At 45.5% G+C, this 27,331-nt stretch overlaps 2 protein-coding genes across 4 annotated transcripts in view; both read left to right on the top strand.

Annotated features, from left to right (window-relative positions):
- SLC37A2 (solute carrier family 37 member 2) overlaps positions 1-9,527 on the top strand; it is a 29,925-nt gene extending 20,398 nt beyond the window's left edge. The window contains exons 11-19 of one of the 2 annotated variants that reach the window (XM_073657361.1): positions 736-798; positions 5,149-5,234; positions 6,729-6,777; positions 6,855-6,928; positions 7,037-7,115; positions 7,258-7,355; positions 7,440-7,504; positions 8,226-8,285; positions 9,182-9,527. In XM_073657361.1, coding sequence (XP_073513462.1) covers positions 736-798; positions 5,149-5,234; positions 6,729-6,777; positions 6,855-6,928; positions 7,037-7,115; positions 7,258-7,355; positions 7,440-7,504; positions 8,226-8,271 — 560 coding nt within the window. In that variant the 3' untranslated portion in view covers positions 8,272-8,285; positions 9,182-9,527. The remainder of the gene's footprint in view (positions 1-735; positions 799-5,148; positions 5,235-6,728; positions 6,778-6,854; positions 6,929-7,036; positions 7,116-7,257; positions 7,356-7,439; positions 7,505-8,225; positions 8,286-9,181) is intronic. The other variant, XM_073657362.1, reaches the window with a different exon arrangement.
- A 2,596-nt stretch (positions 9,528-12,123) lies between these two features.
- Positions 12,124-27,331, top strand: part of LOC141172813 (high affinity cGMP-specific 3',5'-cyclic phosphodiesterase 9A-like) — a 41,280-nt gene continuing 26,072 nt past the window's right edge. Inside the window, exon 1 of one of the 2 annotated variants that reach the window (XM_073657360.1) lies at positions 12,124-13,329. In XM_073657360.1, coding sequence (XP_073513461.1) covers positions 13,294-13,329 — 36 coding nt within the window. In that variant the 5' untranslated portion in view covers positions 12,124-13,293. Of the gene's footprint in view, positions 13,330-18,815; positions 20,175-27,331 lie in introns of those variants that run through there. The other variant, XM_073657357.1, reaches the window with a different exon arrangement.

Here is a 27,331-nt window from a genome sequence, read left to right as displayed (position 1 = left end):
ACAGACAGGACCGCAGGGGAGGAAGCAAAAGAGTATACAGACAGGACCGCAGGGGAGGAAGCAAAAGAGTATACAGACAGGACCGCTGGGGATCACAAATTATTCTTTCTTTGAAGTAAAACATTGTTTAGAAGCTGACAGGGAAATGTTTTACCTCACAAGAAGGAATCAGCTGTGATCCCCTGCGGTCCTGTCTGTATACTCTTTTGCTTCCTCCCCTGCTGTAATGTCTGTATACTCTTTTGCTTCCTCCCCTGCTGTAATGTCTGTATACTCTTTTGCTTCCTCCCATACTGTAATGTCTGTATACTCTTTTGCTTCCTCCCCTGCTGTCCTGTCTGTATACTCTTTAGCTACCTCCCATACTGTAATGTCTGTATACTCTTTTGCTTCCTCCCATACTGTAATGTCTGTATACTCTTTTGCTTCCTCCCCTGCTGTCCTGTCTGTATACTCTTTTGCTTCCTCCCCTGCCCAGGAGCTGTGGTATGATCAGACTATGTTCCTGTACGGTCAGTCACGGCCATTACACAGTACACAGCAGGAGCACATTTATAAGATTATCTCAGCACAGGAACATTTTATTTAAACACATCCAATTGTGGAAATTATTATTCCAAGATCTATTGATTAAAATGAACTTTTGTTTGTGGGACAACCCCTTTAATAAATCCCCCCTTTATCCCATATGTGTGTTCAGTATCCAGTTGTATCAGTGCCGTCTGTTTCTTGCAGCTCACTTCGATCCCAAGACGGCTGGAGACATGTCCACACTGTTTGATGCTGGCGGCATTCTGGGTAAGTGGCGCCCCCTGGTCTCGTGCTCCTCTCTATAATGTTAGGTTGTCATTCTGTCCTCCCTCCTGTGGGAGATCCACTGGATCACAGACATCTTGCCCTCTGCGAGCAGCCTATGTACTATGCTCCACAACTCAGCGGGGGGGACAGATGGGTCCGGAAAGTGAGAGAAGGGAGAGGAGAGGTAAGAGGGGAAGGTCAGAGGGGCCTGGAACAGTTTGGGGCATAGAGAATAGGACCAGAGGGTTTTGGAAAGGAGGTGGTGAAGGGGTCTGGCGGGTGGGGTGTCTGACAGAGCTGTGTTAAGGGGCTTATACACATAGCCAAATCCCGTGTTGACTGGGTGTCAGCTGAACGATCTGTCCTGCCTCTGTCCAGCCTTTGTTTTCTCTGCTCTCATCATGTGTCAGTGTCCTCTGCCTCGTCCATTACACTCTTCTTCCTGCCCCTTCAGCCCGTTCTCTCATTGCTGCCCCTTCGGCCCGTTCTCTGATTGCTGCCCCTTCGACCCATTTTCTGATTGCTGTCCCTTCGGCCCGTTCTCTGATTGCTGTCCCTTCGGCCCGTTCTCTGATTGCTGCCCCTTCGGCCCGTTCTCTCATTGCGGCCCGTTCTCTCATTGCTGCCCCTTTGGTCCTTTTTCTCATTGCTGCCCCTTCTGTCATTGCTGTCCCTCTGGCCCGTTCTCTCATTGCTGCCTCTCCGGCCCGTTCTCTCATTGCTCCCCCTTTGGCCTGTTCTCTCATTGCTGCCCCTTCTCTCATTGCTGCCCCTTTGGCCCATTTTCTCATTGCTGCCCCTTCTCTCATTTCTGCCCCTTTGGCCCGTTCTCTCATTTCTGCCCCTTTGGCCCGTTCTCTCATTGCTGCCCCTCCTGCCCGTTCTCTCATTGCTGCCCCTCCTGCCCGTTCTCTCATTGCTGCCCCTCCTGCCCGTTCTCTCATTGCTGCCCCTCCTGCCCGTTCTCTCATTGCTGCCCCTCCTGCCCGTTCTCTCATTGCTGCCCCTCCTGCCCGTTCTCTCATTGCTGCCCCTCCTGCCCGTTCTCTCATTGCTGCCCCTCCTGCCCGTTCTCTCATTGCTGCCCCTCCTGCCCGTTCTCTCATTGCTGCCCCTCCGGCCCGTTCTCTCATTGCTGCCCCTCCGGCCCGTTCTCTCATTGTGGCCCCTGTGGCCCGTTCTCTCATTGCGGCCCTTTCTCTCATTGCGGCCCGTTCTCTCATTGCGGCCCCTCCGGCCCGTTCTCTCATTGCTGCCCCTCCGGCCCGTTCTCTCATTGCTCCCCCTTTGGCCCGCTCTCTCATTGCTCCCCCTTTGGCCCGCTCTCTCATTGCTCCCCCTTTGGCCCGCTCTCTCATTGCTCCCCCTTTGGCCCGCTCTCTCATTGCTACCCCTTTGGCCCGTTCTCTCATTGCTACCCCTTTGGCCCGTTCTCTCATTGCTGCCCCTTTGGCCCGTTCTCTCATTGCTGCCCCTTTGGCCCGTTCTCTCATTGCTGCCCCTCCTGCCCATTCTCTCATTGATGCCCCTTTGGCCCGTTCTCTCATTGCTCCCCCTTTGGCCTGTTCTCTTATTGCTCCCCCTTTGGCCTGTTCTCTCATTGCTGCCCCTTCTCTCATTTCTGCCCCTTTGGCCCATTTTCTCATTGCTGCTCCTTCTGTCATTGCTGTCCCTCCAGCCCGTTCTCTCTTTTCTGCCCCTTTGGCCCGTTCTGTAATTGCTGCCCCTCCGGCCCGTTCTCTCATTGCTGCCCCTTTGACCCGTTCTCTCATTGCTGCCCCTTTGACCCGTTCTCTCATTGCTGCCCCTTTGACCCGTTCTCTCATTGCTGCCCCTCCTGCCCATTCTCTCATTGCTGCCCCTCCTGCCCATTCTCTCATTGCTGCCCCTCCTGCCCATTCTCTCATTGCTGCCCCTCCTGGCCATTCTCTCATTGCTGCCCCTCCTGCCCATTCTCTCATCGCTGTCCCTCCTGCCCGTTCTCTCATTGCTGCCCCTCCTGTCCGTTCTCTCTATGCGGCCCCTCTGGCCCGTTCTCTCATTGCTGCCCCTTTGACCCGTTCTCTCATTGCTGCCCCTCCTGCCCATTCTCTCATTGCTGCCCCTCCTGCCCATTCTCTCATTGCTGCCCCTCCTGCCCATTCTCTCATCGCTGTCCCTCCTGCCCGTTCTCTCATTGCTGCCCCTCCTGCCCGTTCTCTCAATGCGGCCCCTCTGGCCCGTTCTCTCATTGCTGCCCCTTTGACCCGTTCTCTCATTGCTGCCCCTCCTGCCCGTTCTCTCATTGCTGCCCCTCCTGCCCGTTCTCTCATTGCTGCCCCTCCTGCCCGTTCTCTCATTGCTGCCCCTCCTGCCCGTTCTCTCATTGCTGCCCCTCCTGCCCGTTCTCTCATTGCTGCCCCTCCTGCCCATTCTCTCATTGCTGCCCCTCCTGCCCATTCTCTCATTGCTGCCCCTCCTGCCCATTCTCTCATCGCTGTCCCTCCTGCCCGTTCTCTCAATGCGGCCCCTCTGGCCCGTTGTCTCATTGCGGTCCGTTCTCTCATTGCGGTCCGTTCTCTCATTGCGGTCCGTTCTCTCATTGTGGCCCTTCTGGCCCGTTCTCTCATTGCGGCCCGTTCTCTCATTGCGGCCCCTCCGGCCCGTTCTCTCATTGCTGCCCCTCCGGCCCGTTCTCTCATTGCTGCCCCTCCGGCCCGTTCTCTCATTGCTGTCGGTTCTTTCATTGCTGCCCCTCCGGCCCGTTCTCTCATTGCTGCCCCTCTGGTCCCCTTCTCTCACTGCTGCCGCTTCAGGGCCCATTCTCTCACTGCTGCCCCTTCTCCCCATCCTTTCCTGGTTTGGGGTTGAGAGCGGTAGGCGGGGGCTCTTGGCAGGAGATGGAACGTCCGCAGAGTCGCGGGATCAGGGCCGAGGTATTTGTGGTGGAGCCGAGCATCTCACAAGAAGCGACTCCGCTCCTCGCCGGCTCCCGTGTGTGTCATTTGTAGTTTTTCTATAAAACCTGCTGTGAAGACCCGGGGTCTTCCGTGGGTGTAACACTACTCAGACAACACAGGGTGATGGTAAAACAGTGCAGCAATACTTTATTGAACCACAAAGCGGACAATAAACACACAGAACAGTCCCAGCAAATACCCAAGATGGTGCAAATTACACAGTCTCACCCTTCCTTATCCACCCGCCTGGGATAGAACAGCTGCGACTTTGGGACTTTCAGGGCCAACTACCTCAACTAGTGGCCCCCCTCTTCTGGCGGGCCCCCACAGAGAGAAGGTAGTGGCAAGCTTAGGAAGCTAGCAGTCCATCGAGGTACAAGGCCGAGAGACCCACCCTGGCCTCTTCGAGAGTTTATGGGGCCAGATGACCGGCTGGTCCCAATCTGGCTTCTCCGAATGTCTCCATGGGATCCAGGCGACCGGTGGGTCCCTCCTGGCAACCCCAAACATCATATCCATGGGGCCAGGTGACTTCATCATCCCACCCTGGTCTCCCCAAAATGTACTCATGTTGCTCTGATGGTCAGTGGAGCAGATCAGTATCTTTCCAGTCAGGGCCGGTACCCTTAGGCTAGAATCATGTAGAATTCAAATCTGTGTCTCTTTGGATGGAGCCGCCATGCTATCCATCTACTTTCCTGAAGGATGTCTCTCATTCTCCTTGTAAAGTCTTTCTGATGCTCCTTGATTCTCTGACCCAAGCCTCTTTTCAGCAGGATAGATAAACCCTTTTTCTATTTACATATAAAGGTCATCAGTCACAGGTCAGGGTTAGGGAGGGCATTACTCACATGGCTCAGCTCTCAGTGTTTGAGCTAATCTATTTACATATTTGGTATAGTAGGGGCTCTTTAAATCAACATTCAGGATTATTCAAACAATAGTCTGTGTTAATCAACCAAAGAAGATCACAGGTTAAAAACTCAACATAAAAATAAAGGTATACTGCTCTTACCATCAGAAAGTATGTCTGGCATAATTAAGATTTTACGCTGTATCGTCACACCTGCAATCTACAGGATCCAGGGGAACAAAATGGGATCTGGTGGCGCATAGACGGGCAGCGTTTCGCTACTCATCAGTAGTCTCCACGTTCTTGGACCTTCATGGCTCAACAGGATCTGCCCTTTCCCGGCTTCTTCTGTAGATGACTGTAGCTATAGATCCACGGGGCTTGAGGGCTGGGGGGGACACAGAGTGTGAAGGTGGGAGACGCCCCTCCCCCTCTTATGTAAGGCTGAATGGAATCTGATAGATACATAATACATGTAGGTGCGGAGGATGATTGTGGTGCGGGGGCTTGTGTTACTCTTTCTGCTATTTGGTTTCAGACCTTGTTTCTCTCTTCCAGGTGGAATCTTAGCTGGAGGGATATCCGATTATACCGGAGGGCGAGCGATCACCTGCTCTATTATGCTGATCCTAACGGCCCCTATGGTGAGTGGGCAGTGCGGAGGCCTGTGTAGGACTCCGCTGTGTGCACCAGCATCTACACCCCCACCGGGTGGTCCTAATGGGCCTAAACCGCCACACCGCTCCCTGTACAGAAAGATCTGTCCAATCAGAGGAGTGACATGAATGTATCTGAATTCAGAGCCGGACTGACAATACTAGTGATATATGTACAGCTGGTATAACCTGGGCATCTCCTGTATATAATTATATATGTACAGCTGGTATAACCTGGGCATCTCCTGTATATAATTATATATGTACAGCTGGTATAACCTGGGCATCTCCTGTATATAATTATATATGTACAGCTAGTATAACCTGGACATCTCCTGTATATAATTATATATGTACAGCTGGTATAACCTGGGCATCTCCTGTATATAATTATATATGTACAGCTGGTATAACCTGGGCATCTCCTGTATATAAATATATATATGTACAGCTGGTATAACCTGGGCTTCTCCTGTATATAATTATATATGCACAGCTGGTATAACCTGGGCTTCTCCTGTATATAATTATATATGCACAGCTGGTATAACCTGGGCTTCTCCTGTATATAATTATATATGTACAGCTGGTATAACCTGGGCATCTCCTGTATATAATTATATATGTACAGCTGGTATAACCTGGGCATCTCCTGTATATAATTATATATGCACAGCTGGTATAACCTGGGCATCTCCTGTATATAATTATATATGTACAGCTGGTATAACCTGGGCATCCTCTGTATATAATTATATATGTACAGCTGGTATAACCTGGGTATATGCTGCATATAATTATATATGTACAGCTGGTATAATCTGGTTATATGCTGCATATAATTATATATGTACAGCTGGTATAACCTGGGCTTCTCCTGTATATAATTATATATGCACAGCTGGTATAACCTGGGCTTCTCCTGTATATAATTATATATGTACAGCTGGTATAACCTGGGCATCTCCTGTATATAATTATATATGTACAGCTGGTATAACCTGGGCATCTCCTGTATATAATTATATATGTACAGCTGGTATAGCCTGGGCATCTCCTGTATATAATTATATATGTACAGGTGGTATAACCTGGGCATCTCCTGTATATAATTATATATGCACAGCTGGTATAACCTGGACATCTCCTGTATATAATTATATATGTACAGCTGGTATAACCTGGGCTTCTCCTGTATATAGTTATATATGCACAGCTGGTATAACCTGGGCTTCTCCTGTATATAATTATATATGTACAGCTGGTATAACCTGGGCATCTCCTGTATATAATTATATATGTACAGCTGGTATAACCTGGGCATCTCCTGTATATAATTATATATGTACAGCTGGTATAACCTGGGCATCTCCTGTATATAATTATATATGTACAGCTGGTATAACCTGGGCATCTCCTGTATATAATTATACATGTACAGCTGATATAACCTGGGCTTCTCCTGTATAATCTTTATTTTAGCTGTTCCTCTACAATCAGTTTGGGCAGACGGGCGTGTCCACCACAGTGGGTGAGTTGCTGTCGCTGTCTCCTACCTCTGCTCGCTGTCTACACTCAGTGTTACATCTCGGTGTTTCCCCCCGGCAGCGATGCTCATCATCTGCGGCATGTTGGTGAATGGGCCGTACTCCCTGATCACCACCGCGGTGTCGGCAGATCTGGTGAGTTCCTGTGAGCGGCCGAGGGTCCTGTGATTGCGGCCGGCGCAGGAGACGGAGCGGAGCTGGCAGATGCACACGGGATCTTCAGTCTTTTGATTTTAATTACAGGGAACACATGAATCTCTACACGGAAACGCCAAGGCGCTCTCCACTGTCACTGCCATCATTGACGGCTCGGGATCCATGGGTCGGTGCTGGGTCCATGACCGCGATATTACATTGCATTATTACATTATGTTGTACAATGCAGATAAGGCTATATTCACAGGCAGAGTTTCTGCAGCGCAAACTTGGCAGTAAAAACGTGTTTTTTATTCTCGGTCACCCAGGAGCGGCTCTGGGGCCGACCCTCGCGTCGGTGCTGTCCTCCAAAGGCTGGAACTACGTCTTCTACATGCTGATTGTGTCCGATCTTCTGGCTTGTTTAGTAAGTTGCACCTTCCCCCTGATAACCCCCAAGCACTGGACAGGATTCACCCCGATTATAATCTGTTGTGATCGCTTCTTCCAGTTCTTGGCTCGTCTGGTGTACAAGGAAATTAAGGAATTGTGTCCATGTTTCCGGAAGGCCCGAGGGTGAGTGCAAGTGATACAAATACAATGTAAAGGGGAGTTACAGATTGTAAAATGGAAAGTTCTGAACTTCCTCAGAGACCTTGTGTTTCAGTTCCTTTTGAATTTTTAAGATATGACATCCAGACACACCTAAAACTCGTGACAGCTGGGGAGCTGTTGCAGTGTGATGGTCACAACAGGTCTTTATTAACCAGCATCCTGTCACGTTATCGTGTGTAGCCCTTAGCCCCGCCGTGTGTAGCCCTTAGCCCCGTCGTGTGTAGCCCCTAGCCCTGCCGTGTGTAGCCCCTAGCCCCGCCGTGTGTAGCCCCTAGCCCCGCCGTTTGTAGCCCCGCCGTGTGTAGCCCCTAGCCCCGCCGTGTGTAGCCCCTAGCCCCGTCGTGTGTAGCCCCTAGCCCCGTCGTGTGTAGCCCCTAGCTTCGTCGTGTGTAACCCCTAGCCCCGTCGTGTGTAGCCCCTAGCCCCGTCGTGTGTAGCCCTAGCCTTATTTTGTAGCCGTATCCCTAGCCCCGTCGTGTAGCCCCGTCGTGTTTAGTCCTAGCCTTATTGTGTAGCCCTAGCCGCCTGCTCCACCACGCCTTCCACACTATTAGATGTGTCTGTGACCGATAATCGGATGCCAGAGTATCGGAAATGATACAGAGGGAAGGACGAGCTGATAACTGAATGCTTGAGCCTATTCCAGCATGAAATGAACGTCGTCCTTCCTGTGTCTTTATAGCAATAGTCTGACATTAAAGCACAGTAACTCCGGGACCTCCGAGTAGTTGTAACGCACATTGTGAGTATATCGTGTCCTGGAAATGAGAATCTCTCGCTGCAAAAATCCAGACACGGCTTCATCAGATCAGATGCAAAACTTTCTCCATCGCTTCAGTGTGTAAGATACAGAACTTTTTATGATGATCTGCGAGGATCCGACGGGTAACAATGAGACTTCTGTTACTAGTCGTACCGTGCGCACAGATGGCGGGTTTTAATTCTCATGAAAGGAACACAAAAACCGCCATATGACTGCAGCATGTGAATACGCCTTACCCCAATCTGCATCAGTGCATTTATACATCTACAACCCTCAACATTCAACACAACAAGAAGGAAAAGTGGTGAATGATGGAATTACTGGACGGAGACGTCGCTGATCTGCAAATGGTGACAAATATTTTCTAGTAATAATTAGATTCCTAATTATTTTCTAATAATAATAATAATTCTAATAATACATTTTATTCTTATTATTTCATAATATTAATAATAAAAAGATTTTCTAATAATTATTAGAATAATAATTCCATTTTTCAGATCAGTGACGTCTCCATCCTGTGATCTCCATCATTCACCACTTTTCCTTCCTGGTGTTGTAATTTCAATGTTGAGGGTTGTAGTTATGTTTTTTTTTTTTTTTTACACGGAGCGCCCCCTAGTGGTGAATATGAGAAGCAGCGGCGGCCGTGGATCTCCAGTTCGGATCCTGCAATGATTTTCGCTTTGGTGTTCTGGGTTTGCGCTTCTGCCTCTATAATCAGTAACGGCCTCGTGTATAAGGTGCGGTGTTGGGTTCTGCGGCCATGATTGTATTTCTCCATCTGATGTGCGCTTTCACTGGCCGGATGATTTTTTGCGGTTAACCCTTAGTGGTCTGGCAGGTAACTCTTCCCGCCTTGCATTTGTTTTCAGATATCGAGAGATGTGACGGTCGGATGTGCAGCCCCCCCGTGTCCCGCTCCTCCTGTTCGGCTGGCCGGTTCAGCTTTACTGCTGCTATTTTATGTATAGGCAAACGCTGGGAGTTTTTTGTTTTTAGTGTTTTTTTTGTTTAATACAGATTTTAAGGAGTTTGGTGAAATGAAAGCCCCTCACTCCATATTCCAGTATACAGTCATGTGACTTGGGGGGTCTACATTGTCACATTATTCACTGAGTTCAGACACAATCTGTATACAATGTATATGAGACAACAATTCTCATTGAATTTGTCAGTTGTAAAATCAATGAAAATGTGAATAAAAGCTGCATAAAATCATGGGGCTGCTGCGATGGTGACCCCCCAAAACCCGGACACAAAGCACAATATCTGTACCAAGCGACTTGTATTTGTGAGGAGCCACATAAAATAACGAGGCCTTTAATCCGATACCAATGAGAAGTGACGCATGCTGGATTATCAAATATTCTGGATTACTAGAAGAGCTTAAATGATATAAAACCGACGATAGAGGAACTCATCGCATTGGGTTCTGTGGTGGAAAAAGATGCCGGATTACCAAACTTTTACCAAACTTTTGAGTAATGCAAAAAGGTCACAATGTTTATTACAAACCTGAAAAAAAAATGGGACAAAAACCCCCCAAAAAGAGGCGACTTCATTGAGTCATTGTATCCAGCAGTCTTGATGTGTTGGGGTATATAAAGTCGTGCCCCTCATAATGAATCCGTTGCATCTTTCAGCTGCCGTGAGACAGAACCGTTCTCTCGTCATGGTCACAAGTGAATTTCTGCTGTAATTTACAACGGTTTTGTGGTGTAAATTGTGATGAATCTGTCGGTCTCGGAGGCCGTGCCCCGTCCTCCTCAGCTCCTCACTTTATAGCAGGTTGGCACAAAAACTACAAAAGTCCCAATAGTTTTGTGACATTTGGAACGGCTTTATGATGGTTTTCTCATTTAATCAAAGGCAAAAGGTTGAAAGAAGCCTAAAGGGATTGAGGTTTTGCTGTGTGATGATCCTGACTTCCTCTGTGCTGCTGTTCTATTCTCTGAGAGGCTCAGATTCCAGTGATTTGTGTATGTTGTTCACTCACCTGTAGATCCTGAGGAACGCTGTCCTGTTAATTGTGGCCGATCTTCCCCTCATTAGGTGAGTGATCGCTGCTTCTTCCTGGGAGCTTGTGGTGACGGCTCCGTCCAGTTACAACTTGTCTAATTAGTGTCACTGATACGAGAAAGAATAAAGAGACCTGAACGCTGCTCCTCTGAGAAGAAAACATGTATGTACCTGATGATGAAATAGATTACTGGAAAACAAGATCAAAAAAATATTGTATTCAGCCGCATCTGAGTCACCTCCTGATAATCTCCATAAAGGGTGTGTGTACATTACTGATCCTGAGTTACATCCTGTATTATACTCCAGAGCTGCACTCACTATTCTGCTGGTGCAGTCACTGTGTACATACATTACATTACTGATCCTGAGTTACATCCTGTATTATACTCCAGAGCTGCACTCACTATTCTGCTGGTGCAGTCACTGTGTACATACATTACATTACTGATCCTGAGTTACATCCTGTATTATACTCCAGAGCTGCACTCACTATTCTGCTGGTGCAGTCACTGTGTACATACATTACATTACTGATCCTGAGTTACATCCTGTATTATACTCCAGAGCTGCACTCACTATTCTGCTGGTGCAGTCACTGTGTACATACATTACATTACTGATCCTGAGTTACATCCTGTATTATACTCCAGAGCTGCACTCACTATTCTGCTGGTGCAGTCACTGTGTACATACATTACATTACTGATCCTGAGTTACATCCTGTATTATACTCCAGAGCTGCACTCACTATTCTGCTGGTGCAGTCACTGTGTACATACATTACATTACTGATCCTGAGTTACATCCTGTATTATACTCCAGAGCTGCACTCACTATTCTGCTGGTGCAGTCACTGTGTACATACATTACATTACTGATCCTGAGTTACATCCTGTATTATACTCCAGAGCTGCACTCACTATTCTGCTGGTGCAGTCACTGTGTACATACATTACATTACTGATCCTGAGTTACATCCTGTATTATACTCCAGAGCTGCACTCACTATTCTGCTGGTGCAGTCACTGTGTACATACATTACATTACTGATCCTGAGTTACATCCTGTATTATACTCCAGAGCTGCACTCACTATTCTGCTGGTGCAGTCACTGTGTACATACATTACATTACTGATCCTGAGTTACATCCTGTATTATACTCCAGAGCTGCACTCACTATTCTGCTGGTGCAGTCACTGTGTACATACATTACATTACTGATCCTGAGTTACATCCTGTATTATACTCCAGAGCTGCACTCACTATTCTGCTGGTGCAGTCACTGTGTACATACATTACATTACTGATCCTGAGTTACATCCTGTATTATACTCCAGAGCTGCACTCACTATTCTGCTGGTGCAGTCACTGTGTACATACATTACATTACTGATCCTGAGTTACATCCTGTATTATACTCCAGAGCTGCACTCACTATTCTGCTGGTGCAGTCACTGTGTACATACATTACATTACTGATCCTGAGTTACATCCTGTATTATACTCCAGAGCTGCATTCACTATTCTGCTGGTGCAGTCACTGTGTACATACATTACATTACTGATCCTGAGTTACATCCTGTATTATACTCCAGAGCTGCACTCACTATTCTGCTGGTGCAGTCACTGTGTACATACATTACATTACTGATCCTGAGTTACATCCTGTATTATACTCCAGAGCTGCACTCACTATTCTGGTGGTGCAGTCACTGTGTACATACATTACATTACTGATCCTGAGTTACATCCTGTATTATACTCCAGAGCTGCACTCACTATTCTGCTGGTGCAGTCACTGTGTACATACATTACATTACTGATCCTGAGTTACCTCCTGTATTATACTCCAGAACTGCACTCACTATTCTGCTGATGCAGTCACTGTGTACATACATTACATTACTGACCCTGAGTTACCTCCTGCATTATACTCCAGAGCTGCACTCACTATTCTGCTGGTGCAGTCACTGTGTACATACATTACATTACTGATCCTGAGTTACATCTGGTATGCAGACAGGTGGGTATTGGCAGGCACGGCTGGTATGCAGACAGGGGGGTACTGACAAGTACGGCTGGTGTGCAGACTGGGAGGTACTAGCAGGTTGGAGCACAGGCTGGATAGGGTCCAGTACAGACTGGGATTCAGGAACAGAACCGCAGATGCGGTAGACAAGCAGAGCAGAGAGGAACCGCTGGAGCGGTGGGCAAGGCGGAGCAGAGAGATACCGCCGGAGCGGTGAGCAAGGCAAAGCAGAGAGGAACCACCGGAGCGGAGAGCAAGGCAGAGCAGGCAGGAACCGCCGGAGCGGTGAGCAAGGCAGAGCAGGCAGGAACCGCCGGAGTGGTGAGCAAGGTAGAGCAGAGAGGAACCGCCGGAGCGGTGAGCAAGGCAGGGCAGGGAGGAATCGCCGAAGCGGTGAGCAGGGCAGGGAGGACACTGCTCTGTTCACACAGAACAGACTGGAAGGGAAAAGCAGAACCAGATACACACAAGGTACTTGCAATGAAGTAGCGAGTGGACTCTAAACTCACAACCGAAGTACAGAGACATCGTGTAGGAGTTAGGTGCAGGTTCTGAGACTGCAGGAAAAGGGAAGGTACGGACACAGAGACAAACAGGCTAGGAGAGTGTTCAGACAGGAACTGACACTGCAACAAGATACAGGAGCGAGTCTGGGTATACGGCCCCCAGAGAGGCGGACAAACAGGCTAGGAGATAGTTCAGACAGGCCTGGGAATACAGCCCCCAGGTTGGCGGACAGGCAAGAGACAGAACGGGACGGGACCTGGCACATCAGAGGCAAGGAGCCCTCTGAAGGTAAGAGTTGCTCAGGCTCACAGTGACTCACAGCAATAGACTGGAGACGCATTAGGGGTGTGCACACAGCAGCTATAAGAATCAGGAAGTAACTGGGCCGCCGCCCTAAGCAGACAGTCAAGGGACATGCACACAGCATGCACTGGAGCAGGAATAGCAGACTGGACCGACAGGTAAGATTGCGGTCTTGCATAGTGGGAGGTGGTGCACTATGCAAGTACGCCGCCAGGGATGTTACACATACATTATATTACTGATCCTGAGTTATATCCTGTATTATACTCCAGAGCTGCACTCACTATTCTGCTGGTGCAGTCACTGTGTACATACATTACATTACTGATCCTGAGTTACATCCTGTATTATACTCCAGAGCTGCACTCGCTATTCTGCTGGTGCAGTCACTGTGTACATACATTACATTACTGATCCTGAGTTACATCCTGTATTATACCCCAGAGCTGCACTCACTATTCTGCTGGTGCAGTCACTGTGTACATACATTACATTACTGATCCTGAGTTACGTCCTGTATTATACTCCAGAGCTGCACTCACTATTCTGCTGGTGCAGTCACTGTGTACATACAATACATTACTGATCCTGAGTTACATCCTGTATTATACTGCAGAGCTGCGCTCACTATTCTGCTGGTGCAGTCACTGTGTACATACATTACATTACTGATCCTGAGTTACCTCCTGTATTATACTCCAGAGCTGCACTCACTATTCTGCTGGTGCAGTCACTGTGTACATACAATACATTACTGATCCTGAGTTACATCCTGTATTATACTGCAGAGCTGCGCTCACTATTCTGCTGGTGCAGTCACTGTGTACATACATTACATTACTGATCCTGAGTTACCTCCTGTATTATACTCCAGAGCTGCGCTCACTATTCTGCTGGTGCAGTCACTGTGTACATACATTACATTACTGATCCTGAGTTACCTCTTGTATTATACTCCAGAGCTGCACTCACTATTCTGCTGGTGCAGTCACTGTGTACATACATTACATTACTGATCCTGAGTTACATCCTGTATTTTACTCCAGAGCTGCACTCATTATTCTAGTGGTGCAGTCACTGTGTACATACATTACATTACTGATCCTGAGTTACATCCTGTATTATACTCCAGAGCTGCACTCACTATTCTGCTGGTGCAGTCACTGTGTACATACATTAAATTACATTACTGATCCTGTACTGATCCTGAGTTACATCCTGTATTATACTCCAGCGCTGCGCTCACTATTCTGCTGGTGCAGTCACTGTGTACATACATTACATTACTGATCCTGAGTTACCTCTTGTATTATACTCCAGAGCTGCACTCACTATTCTGCTGGTGTAGTCCCTGTGTACATACATTACATTACTGATCCTGAGTTACCTCTTGTATTATACTCCAGAGCTGCACTCACTATTCTGCTGGTGTAGTCCCTGTGTACATACATTACATTACTGATCCTGAGTTACATCCTGTATTATACTCCAGAGCTGCACTCACTATTCTGCTGGTGCAGTCACTGTGTACATACATTACATTACTGATCCTGAGTTACATCCTGTATTATACTCCAGAGCTGCACTCGCTATTCTGCTGGTGCAGTCACTGTGTACATACAATACATTACTGATCCTGAGTTACATCCTGTATTATACTCCAGAGCTGCACTCGCTATTCTGCTGGTGCAGTCACTGTGTACATACAATACATTACTGATCCTGAGTTACATCCTGTATTATACTCCAGCGCTGCGCTCACTATTCTGCTGGTGCAGTCACTGTGTACATACATTACATTACTGATCCTGAGTTACCTCTTGTATTATACTCCAGAGCTGCACTCACTATTCTGCTGGTGTAGTCACTGTGTACATACATTACATTACTGATCCCGAGTTACCTCTTGTATTATACTCCAGAGCTGCACTCACTATTCTGCTGGTGTAGTCCTTGTGTACATACATTACATTACTGATCCTGAGTTACCTCCTGTATTATACTCCAGAGCTGCACTCACTATTCTGCTGGTGCAGTCACTGTGTACATACATTACATTACTGATCCTGAGTTACATCCTGTATTATACTCCAGAGCTGCACTCACTATTCTGCTGGTGCAGTCACTGTGTACATACATTACATTACTGATCCTGAGTTACATCCTGTATTATACTCCAGAGCTGCACTCACTATTCTGCTGGTGCAGTCACTGTGTGCATACATTACATTACTGATCCTGAGTTACATCCTGTATTATACTCCAGAGCTGCACTCACTATTCTGCTGGTGCAGTCACTGTGTACATTACATTACTGATCCTGAGTTACATCATGTATTATACTCCAGAGCTGCACTCTCTATTCTGCTGGTGCAGTCACTGTGTACATACATTACATTACTGATCCTGAGTTACATCCTGTATTATACTCCAGAGCTGCGCTCACTATTCTGCTGGTGCAGTCACTGTGTACATACATTACATTACTGATCCTGAGTTACATCCTGTATTATACTCCAGAGCTGCTCTCACTATTCTGCTGGTGCAGTCACTGTGTACATACATTACATTACTGATCCTGAGTTACATCCTGTATTATACTCCAGAGCTGCACTCACTATTCTGCTGGTGCAGTCACTGTGTACATACATTACATTACTGATCCTGTACTGATCCTGAGTTACATCCTGTATTATACTCCAGAGCTGCACTCACTATTCTGCTGGTGCAGTCACTGTGTACATACATCACATTACTGATCCTGAGTTACATCCTGTATTATACTCCAGAGCTGCGCTCACTATTCTGCTGGTGCAGTCACTGTGTACATACATTACATTACTGATCCTGAGTTACATCCTGTATTATACTCCAGAGCTGCGCTCACTATTCTGCTGGTGCAGTCACTGTGTACATACATTACATTACTGATCCTGAGTTACATCCTGTATTATACTCCAGAGCTGCACTCACTATTCTGCTGGTGCAGTCACTGTGTACATACATTACATTACTGATCCTGTACTGATCCTGAGTTACATCCTGTATTATACTCCAGAGCTGCACTTACTATTCTGCTGGTGCAGTCATTGTGTACATACATTACTGATCCTCGGTCCTGACCCGTCGCCCTCCTCTCCTCATCGCTGTTACGCTCGGGGTCCCCTGGGCTGGGACAATGTGTATAATGAGCTCAGGATTAGTCATGTGTTGTGGAATAATCGGCCGGTGGAGGTGTGAATGTGACCCCTAATTGCTGCGTTCGGCTTTGCTGATGCTGAGCAGGTGGTTTTTGTCTCAGTACATTGATATCCTCTGGGGGATTGTTAGGAGCGGAGGCAGCAGTGACGACCTCCGCGCTGTGAGTGGAAATGCAATGCAGGATACTGAGGGTTGTAGTTTGTTGTGGAGTAACCTAAATGGTGACTGTCACAGCGAGCAGACCCCAGGTGGGGATGGTAAATTCAGCACTTGAGTCGGGGGGTTAGATGTAAAATCATGGACCTTCCACATAACCGCCCACAATATTACAGACCCACAGTGATGACTTCTTACATATTCAGTTATATAGTCAGAGCTTCGTTCAGCCGGTGACATTACTGGAGACCACCACGGCGTGTTTCTTATAATCCTGGCGCAGTGTGCGCCCCACTGTCACTGCCACCCCTACAATCAGAAGCTGCACCCCTGATGAAACACGGGGCTCTCCGCTGCCAAACGTTCATACTGGAGACCTAACTTAAATAGGACAGAATTTCTTCCAATTTATGTGTCAAGGAGAGCACCAGCTGGCATGGGGAGTCTGGTAGGTCAGGCAATGCTCCCTGGGAGAAAAGCATGCAAATTAGCTCTCCACCAGCTGGCTGGCTCTTAAGTGACACCTATTACAAGCAGTTACCCTAGAAGTCACCATTGCCCTTTGGCTAATAGACATTATAATGCAAGTTAAAGGCGTCAGACACTGATGAGCCCTGTACATGTTTCACACATCGTGATGCTCGTATCGGGCAAGGGTCTAATGTCCTGAGCAGTCTATGATTCCTGACAAGTTTGGGTTAGGAGACCCATGTATGGTCCATGATTCTGGCATTTTATATGAATCCACCAACTTTGGTGAGATCCTGACCATCTAATGTGCACTGTCACACACAGTGTAGGAAAGACAATGTGCAACACGAGGGGAAGGGAGCCCAGACACTAAGGAAAGGGGGAGTACAGACCTCCTAGGCTGATATGATATCACCCTGTCTTCCCTACTGTCCCTATATTGGTTTCTCACCAATCGCCGATCAGAAACCTAAAACCCTGTATCTCCCTAGAGCTAGGCCCTGGCTAGGGAAGGGGGGATGAGCGCTAATCAGTCCCCACTAACAACTAAAGACAGCAAGGGGAGACAGACACAGGGGAAGTAACTTAGCTTGAGCAGACTTCAGAAAGATTACACACCCGGCCTCTTAGCACCAAAGAGGAAGTGAGCAGACTGCAACAGCTCCAAGCCTTCACAAGGGGTCATGTGAATATCACCGGCACCTCCCTATAACAAACAGGAAGTATTTAAACACCGAGGATTGGGTGTCAATTAGCCAGAGGGAGGTAGCCGCTGGGTCCTAGAGTGAAACAGATCTAAGAAGGTGTCTGTAATGCAAAACAAAGAGCAACCAACTGCAGGGCAACTGTTTGTCACATCTGACACACCCGTGACATGCACAGGTCCTTCTGACTTTTTCTGGTTCTAAATGTCTCTTTTATCCATAACGTAATAGGTTTTTACCTTTCTCTCCTGTCTTTAGTCTCCACTGTCCAGAATTTTTTGCTTTTAGCTAAAAAAAAAAAAAAACTTTGCAAAATAAAGTAAACTGACCTTAAAGTGCTGACACCTCTGATGACTGTCGGCTGAATGTTCATTGCACCCACATTCACCATCATTTTACGGATAAAAGAACATGGAACATTGTGAGACGGGTCCCAGTCCGGGGTAAAAATAGGAAAAAAGGATCCAAATCCCTTGATAATGCTCCAAGGCCAACACATTCGGCAAGTTTTACATACAGATTTCCTTCAAATTTCACACCGGAGGTCATTTCCATGCAGATTTTTTTCCACAACGTGGATGAGATTCAGTCTCTTGCATTTTGCTGCTACTGTAATATGCAGCACATTCTCCAGCCGTTGCGTATCTGCTGTGTGTGAACATAAGCTTAGATAGAACATAACTGGCTTAGTGATCGGACCCAGAGAGTGGTAATAAATGGCTAAGCAACAGTACGTGTAAAAAAGACTTGGGTATACTAATAGATCACAGACTGCACATGAGTCAACAGTGTGATGCAGCAGCAAAAAAGGCAAATACAGTTCTGGGATGTATTAAGAGAAGCATAGAGTCTAGATCACGTGAAGTAATTATCCCCTCTACTCCTCTTTGGTCAGACCTCATCTGGATACTGTGTCCAGTTCTGTGCACCACATCTTAAAGACATTGAAAAACTGGAGCAAGTTCAGAGAAGAGCGACCAGGATGGTGAACGGACTGTAAACTATGTCCAACGAGGAACGGTTGCAGCGTTTCTCAACTCCTGTCCTCAAGACCCACCAACAGGTCATGTTTTCAGGATTTCCTTAGTATTGCCCAGGTGATAATTCCGTCACTTGTGCAATGTGAATGGAAATTCTGAAAACACGATCTGTTGGTGGGTCTTGAGGACAGGAGTTGAGAAACACTGGGTTAGAGGATTTGGGAATGTTTAGCTTTCAAAAGAGAAGACTGAGAGGAGACTTAATAGCTGTCTACAAATATCTCAAGGGCTGTCACATTGAAGAAGGATCATCTTTATTCTCATTTGCACAAGGAAAGACTAGAAGCAATGGGATGAAACTAAATGGGAGGAGACACAGATTAGATATTAGAAAAAACTTTTTGACAGTGAGGTGATCAATGAGTGGAACAGGCGTCCATGAGAGGTGGTGAGTTCTCCTTCAATGGAAGCCTTCACACAGAGGCTGGACAGACATCTGAGATGGTTTAGTGAATCCTGCATTGAGTCGAGGGTTGGACACGAGGACCCTGGAGGTCCCTTCCAACTCTAACATTCTAGGATTCTAGCGTTCAGTTAAGGTAATCATTAAAGGGGTTGTCACCTGTCTATAGGATAGGAGATAACTTGTTGATCTGTTTGGGATCAATCATTGGGCAGAAGGGGGCATTTTTATACCCATAAGAGCGGAGCAGTGGTGCTCATGCTGGAACGCTGCTCCATTCATTTCCTATGAGGCGGCTGAGTGATGATTGATATGTTTTTGGCTTTTTTCAGCAGTTCCATAGGGAATGAATGGCGCGGCGGTCGGGCACGTGCACCGTCGTTCAATTCTAAATTCCCTGTTCTGCCGATCGATGCTGGACACTCACCGATCAGCAAGTTATCACCTATCTTGTGGAAAGATATAGCAGAGCCCTTTAAGGCATTAAAATGTGGTGACTAACAATCTGCCCAGATCAGACCTCAAAATTCTTGCAAATCTTCAACAATGGAGGGGATGTGAATAATGTTTCGTGCACTGGGATTACACAGATCATTGCAGTTTCTGGGTCGTATTCTGCCAGGTTTCCTACATTTTTAGTCGTCGGAGGCCGGGTCCCAGGTGTGTGCATGTGGAGAGGGCTTCTTACAAGCGCCTTCCCATGACAACCAGATGTATTCTGACACACGGCGGCAGTAATGACTCCTTTTCTTTCTGTCCTTTTGAGTGTGGCCGCCTTTTATACTTGGCTCCTAATGATAAATGATCAAAGCCGGCGTAGGACCCGAGCACACCGCACACCAATCTACAGAGACGAGAGCAACAAACAACTTCCCAGCATAAGATGCTCCCAATACAGGGGGGACAGGAGACCTCCTAACATACCAGCCGAGCCGTACTAGAGGTGAGACCCCAGCAGATGAGAGATGGGATCAGCAGCCTCAGCGCAGAAGACGATCTTCCTGGAGGTGGATGGAAACGTGCAGAAGGTAAATCCTACAGACACTGACTGATGTATGAAAGTGGAAGATTGCAGAACGACACCGGAATTCAGTCATAATAATCGGTATTCTATACTAATATTACATATAATAATAATATCATATATGTAGATATGTGTGTATGTACTGTCATGGCCGAAAGTGTTGGCACCCTTGTTACATAAAATGAAGTATATTGGCCAGAAAATTATTGTTATTAGGCTACGTTCACACGTTCAGTGTGTTGATGGGTATAGGAAGCGATTGATTGCAGTTATTTATTCCAAAGGGCGCGACCAAATATTAAGCTGAGGGGGGGCAACAATTGTGTCCAATAAGGAAAACAGAGGGGAATGGGGAAAAGGAATAGTCAGCTCACCACTCGCCTCGGACGTGGACACACAATGTAGAAGAAGGAGAATCTTCCAGCGATAACCAAAATGGTACGAATACCATGATTAAGGCGATAAGCTGAAACGCGTTGGTCTGTTTGTATCACTCTCTTGGACTCATCTTGGTGACCTGCTACTACAGCTGTTAATGTGATTAATAAATTTCATATTTTTATATATATATATATATATATTTTTTGGCTATCGCTGGAAGATTCTCTTGATGTTCTAGTCTGGATCATTTTTGGGGCTTTGTGTGTAATTTCTAATTGGCCTTTTTTTCCTCTGTTTTTTTTTGTGTTGTTCCAATGCATCTTTTAAAGATTAATTTTTATTAGAATATTATTAAAATACACCCCCCCCCAAAAAAAAACATGTGCACAATGAAGAGAATAATAAGGGTATGAACCTGTATAAAAAATAACTTGATCAGAGTGCCCATAGGAGTCATGGAGCATGATTTGAGGCATGAGAAACTGAGACTGACAACATCATATTCAACATAATACGATAAGTAAGTTTCTATTCTATAGTGCTCACAATGCTTTACATGGATCAGGAATTATGTTGTCCAGACTAGAAATGTATCTGCGTATTTATGTCTAGCAGGGACAACTAGGGCAAGTGCGGGCGAGCCACCGTGGAGCGGGTCACCAAATCTCGTATCATTAGGGTGCAAAATCTTGTATCATTAGGGTGCAAAATCCCGTATCATTAGGGTGCAAAATCCCGTATCATTAGGGCGCCAAATCTCGTATCATTAGGGTGCAAAATCTCGTATCATTAGGGCACCAAATCCCGTATCATTAGGGTGCAAAATCCCGTATCATTAGGGTGCAAAATCCCGTATCATTAGGGCGCCAAATCTCGTATGATTAGGGTGCAAAATCTCGTATCATTAGGGCACCAAATCCCGTATGATTAGGGTGCAAAATTCCGTATCATTAGGGTGCAAAATCCCGTATCATTAGGGTGCAAAATCCCATATCATTAGGGTGCAAAATCCCATATCATTAGGGCGCCAAATCCCGTATGATTAGGGCGCCAAATCCCGTATGATTAGGGCGCCAAATCCCGTATGATTAGGGTGCAAAATCCCGTATCATTAGGGTGCAAAATCCCGTATCATTAGGGTGCAAAATCCCGTATCATTAGGGCGCCAAATCCCGTATCATTAGGGTGCAAAATTCCGTATCATTAGGGTGCAAAATCCCGTATCACTAGGGCGCCAAATCCCGTATCATTAGGGTGCAAAATCTCGTATCATTAGGGCGCCAAATCCCGTATCATTAGGGTGCAAAATCCCGTATCATTAGGGCGCCAAATCCCGTATGATTAGGGTGCAAAATCTTGTATCATTAGGGTGCAAAATCCCGTATCATTAGGGTGCAAAATCCCGTATCATTAGGGTGCAAAATCTCGTATCATTAGGGTGCAAAATTCCGTATCATTAGGGCGCCAAATCCCGCATCATTAGGGTGCAAAATCCCGTATCATTAGGGCGCCAAATCCCGTATCATTAGGGTGCAAAATCTTGTATCATTAGGGCGCCAAATCCCGTATGATTAGGGTGCAAAATCTTGTATCATTAGGGTGCAAAATCCCGTATCATTAGGGTGCAAAATCCCGTATCATTAGGGTGCAAAATCTCGTATCATTAGGGTGCAAAATCCCGTATCATTAGGGCGCCAAATCTCGTATCATTAGGGCGCCAAATCCCGTATCATTAGGGCGCCAAATCCCGTATGATTAGGGTGCAAAATCCCGTATGATTAGGGTGCAAAATCCCGTATCATTAGGGTGCAAAATTCCGTATCATTAGGGTGCAAAATCCCGTATCATTAGGGCGCCAAATCCCGTATGATTAGGGTGCAAAATCCCGTATCATTAGGGCGCCAAATCCCGTATCATTAGGGTGCAAAATTCCGTATCATTAGGGCGCCAAATCCCGTATCATTAGGGTGCAAAATTCCGTATCATTAGGGTGCAAAATTCCGTATCATTAGGGTGCAAAATCTCGTATCATTAGGGCGCCAAATCCCGTATCATTAGGGTGAAAAATCCCGTATCATTAGGGCGCCAAATCCCGTATCATTAGGGCGCCAAATCTTGTATCATTAGGGCGCCAAATCCCGTATGATTAGGGTGCAAAATCTTGTATCATTAGGGCGCCAAATCTCGTATCATTAGGGCGCCAAATCTCGTATCATTAGGGCGCCAAATCTCGTATCATTAGGGCGCAAAATCCCGTATCATTAGGGCGCCAAATCCCGTATCATTAGGGCGCCAAATCCCGTATCATTAGGGCGCCAAATCCCGTATCATTAGGGCGCCAAATCCCGTATGATTAGCATGCCATCCTCCGCTGCTAGGCAGGTTCAGCTTGGAGTACATCCTAGGGATAGATAGGCCCAACACCTGGGATGATTCATTATTCATACGTTATTGCAGCGTTTCATTTTTTGGGTTATCTAGGTTCTAAGTGTTGTATTTTGATGCTACTTGATTCTCATTGCTCTATAGGGGCTATAATCAAGCCATATCTTCTCTATATGTCTATCAAGAACATTTGCTCAGGCAGTACGCTTTTGCAACACTATTCCAACACTGAGTTTAATGCCTGAACTATTTTTTGGATTATCTAGATTTTTTTTGGGTGTACCATTGCGATGCTGCATGATTCCTATTGACTCATGGGGGCTCTGATCAAGTTATTTTTTATACAGGTTCATTATAAACAATTGATCAGACACATACCCTTATTATTCTCTTCATGATGCACATGGTTTGTTTTTTTGTGTATTTTAATAATATTCTAATAAAAATAAATTTACTATATACACTCTGATACTTTCCCACTTGTTTATAAATACATTGTACCTGATACTTGTTCCAATACACACAAAGGAAATAAACGTGTATAGTGGTGTGAAAAAGTCTTTGCCCCCTTCCTGATTTCTTATTCTTTTGCATGTTTGTCACTTAAATGTTTCAGATCACAAAACAAATGTAAATATTAGACGAATATAACACAATTAATCGCAAAATGCAGTTTTTAAATGAAGGTTTTTATTATTAAGGGAAAAAGAAATCCAAAATTACAGGGCCGTGTGTGAAAAAATGATTGCCGTCCACCCCCTTAAGTCATAAATTAGCTGTGGTTTATCACATCTTTGGGAAGCTGAGTTCAATTTCCCTAGCCGCACACAGGCCTGATTACTGCCACACCTGTTCTCAATCAAGAAATCACTTTAATAGAACCTGCCTGACAAAGGGAAGTAGACCAAAGATCCTCAAAAGCTAGACATCATGCTGTGATCCAAAGAAATTCAGGAACAAATGAAAAACAAAGTAAATGAGATCTATCAGACTGGAAAAGGTTATAAAGCCATTTCTAAATCTTTGAGACTCCAGTGAACCTGTCACTGGTGTGTCAGGTGTGACAGACTAGACAGTCGCTCTGGAGCTGGCTGCAGAAGGTCAGTGCGCTTGGCATTGCAGACCCCTTCTTGATCCTCTCATCTCTTTAGTATTGTTATATCCCTCTTCTTTTAGGACCCAACAGCTACTTCCACCTTTTGCTGCTGATTGACACACCCTTACTTGGTAGTTAAAAACTCTGTTTCCCCAGAGCGGCACCAGTGATAGTTCTATAAACCTCTGTGTTGACTAGCAGTTGGCTAGCTTCCTCTCTGGTGCTCTTGGAGGATATTTGGCACTATCTCTCTGGTGTCTGCTCAAGCTAAGTGTATCCCCTTTGTTTGTCTACCTTGTTGTCTTTAGTTTGTAGTGGGGTTTGACTAGTGCTCACTCTGTCCCCTCCCTATCTAGGGCCAAGCTCTAGGGACATTCAGGGTTTTGGTTCCTGCTCGGTGATAGGTGTGGAACCTTTATAGGGACGGTAACCAGTCCACCCTCTCCTCGTCCACATACCCCAATCTCCTTTGGTAAGGTTCTAATGATTTTACTACTCACCTTGGCATTGTCCTGTGATCCTTGAATATGAATCTGACCTTACCATACCACTGCGATTTCTACCTGCACTGCACTTTGTTGCAGTTGTAATATCTGTGGGATCCGTGCCTCAGGTTGGTGGGCTTGGTTGCTTTCACTGTCTTCTTTCCTTACCTATTTTTGCTCTTGTATTATAAATGTGATTAATATAAAATAAAGATATCTTTGATATACTAGTTAACTCATGATTCTCTAAAGTTTTTCAACATCCAAAGAACTGCAGGCCTAAGTTAAGGTCAGTGTTCGTGACTCCACCATAAGAAAGACACTGGGCAAATTGGCAGCATGGCAGAATTCCAAGATGAAAACCACTGCTGAGCAAAAAAGAACATAAAGGCTCATCTCAGTTTTGCCAAAAAAACATCTTGATGATTGCCAAGACGTTTGTGAGAATACTCTGTGGACTGACAAGACAAAAGTTGAACTTTTTGGAAGGTGTATGTCCCATTACATCTGGCGTAGAAGTAACACAGCATTTCAGAAAAGGAACATAATACCAACAGTAAAATATGGTGGTAGTGTGATGATCTGGGGCTGTCTTGCTGCTTCAGGACCTGGAAGACTACCAAAAAATCCTGAAGGAGAAAATGTCCAGCCATCTGTTCATGACCTCAAGCTGAAGCGCACTTGGGTTATGCAACAGGACATTGATCCAAAACACACCAGTAAGTCCACCTCTGAATGGCTTAAGAAAAACAAAATTAAGAGTTGGGAGTGACCTAGTCAAAGTTCTGACTTTAATCTGATTGAGCTGCTGTGGCCGGACCTTAAACAGGCGGTTCATGCTCGGAAATCCTCCAATGTGGCAGAATAACAACAATTTTGCACAGATGAGTGGCCAAAATTCCTCCAGAGCGTTGTAAAGACTCATTGCGAGTTATTGCAATGCTTGATTGCAGTTGTTGCTGCTGAGGACCCAACCAGTTATTAGGTTTAGGGGGCAATCACTTTTTCACACAGGGCCCTGTAGGTTTGGATTTCTTTTTCCCTTAATAATAAAGATCTTCATTTAAAAACTGCATTTTGTGTTTCCTTGTGTTATCTCAGTCTAATATTTACATTTTTTTTGTGATCTGAAACATTTAACTGACAAACATGCAAAAGAATAAGAAATCAGGAAGGGGGCAAACACTTTTTCACACTACTACAACCCCTGGCAAAAATATGGAATCACCGGGCTCAGAGGATGTTCATTCAGTTGTTTAATGCTGTTGAAAAAAAGCAGATCACAGACATGGCACAAAACTAAAGTAATTTCAAATGGCAACTTTAGGGCTTTAAGAAACACTAAAAGAAATCAAGATGAAAAATGTGGTACTCAGTAAGGGTCATTTTTTTCAGACCAAGCTGAGGAAAAAAATTGTGGAATCACTCAATTCTGAGGAAAAAAATATGGAATCATGAAAAACAAACACACAAGAGAACACTCCAATACATCACTAGTATTTTGTTGCACCACCTCTGGCATTAATAACAGCTTGCAGTCTCTGAGGCATGGACTTAATGAGTGACAAACAGTACTCTTCATCAATCTGGCTCCAACTTTCTCTGATTGCTGTTGCCAGATCAGCTTTGCAGGTTGGAGCCTTGTCATAGATTTTCAATTGGATTGAGATCCGGACTATTTGCAGGCCATGACATTGACCTTATGTGTCTTCTTTCAAGGAATGTTTTCACAGTTTTTGCTCTATGGCAGGATGCATTATCATCTTGAAAAATAATGTCATCATCCCCAAACATCCTTTCAATTGATGGGATAAGAAAACTGTCCATAATATCAATGTAAACTTGGGCATTTATTGAAGATGTAATGGCAGCCATCTCCCCAGTGCCTTTACCTGACATGCAGCCCCATATCATCAATGACTGTGGAAATTTGCATGTTCTCTTCATGCCGTCATCTTTATAAATCTCATTGGAACGGCACCAAACAAAAGTTCCATCATCATCACCTTGCCCAATGCAGATTTGCGATTCATCACTGAATATGACTTTCATCCAGTCATCCACAGTCCACGATTGCTTTTCCTTAGCCCATTGTAACCTTGTTTTTTTCTGTTTAGGTGTTAATGATGGCTTATGTTTAGCTTTTCTGTATGTAAATCCCATTTCCTTTAGGCGGTTTCTTACAGTTCGGTCACAGACATTGACTCCAGTTTCCTCCCATTCGTTCCTCATTTGTTTTTTGTGCATTTCCTGTTTTGGAGACGTATTGCTTTAAGTTTCCGGTCTTGACGCTGTGATGTCTTCCTTGGTCTACCAGTATGTTTGCCTTTAACAACCTTCCCATGTTGTTTGTATTTGGTCCAGATTTTAGACACAGCTGACTGTGAACAACCAACATCTTTTGCAACATTGCGTGATGATTTACCTTCTTTTAAGAGTTTGATAATCCTCCCCTTTGTTTCAATTGACATTTCTCGTGTTGGAGCCATGATTCATGTCAGTCCACTTGGTGCAACAGCTCTCCAAGGTGTGATCACTCCTTTTTAGATGCAGACGAGCAGATCTAATTTGATGCAGGTGTTAGTTTTGGAAATGAAAATTTACAGGGTGATTCCATATTTTTTTCCTCAGAATTGAGTGATTCCATAATTTTTTCCCTCAGCTTGGTCTGAAAAAAATTACCCTTACTGAGTACCACATTTTTTATCTTGATTTCTTTTAGTGTTTCTTAAAGCCATAAAGTTGCCATTTGAAATGACTTTAGTTTTGTGCCATGTCTGTGATCTGCTTTTTTACAACAACATTAAACAACTG

This window comes from Phyllobates terribilis, unplaced genomic scaffold (assembly GCF_046119375.1).
Source record: "Phyllobates terribilis strain yellow unplaced genomic scaffold, ASM4611937v1 Scaffold_12__6_contigs__length_324123572, whole genome shotgun sequence".
Taxonomy (NCBI): Eukaryota; Metazoa; Chordata; class Amphibia; order Anura; family Dendrobatidae; genus Phyllobates; species Phyllobates terribilis.
Note: the sequence above shows the minus strand (reverse complement) of the source record. Positions and strands in the feature narration are given on the sequence as shown.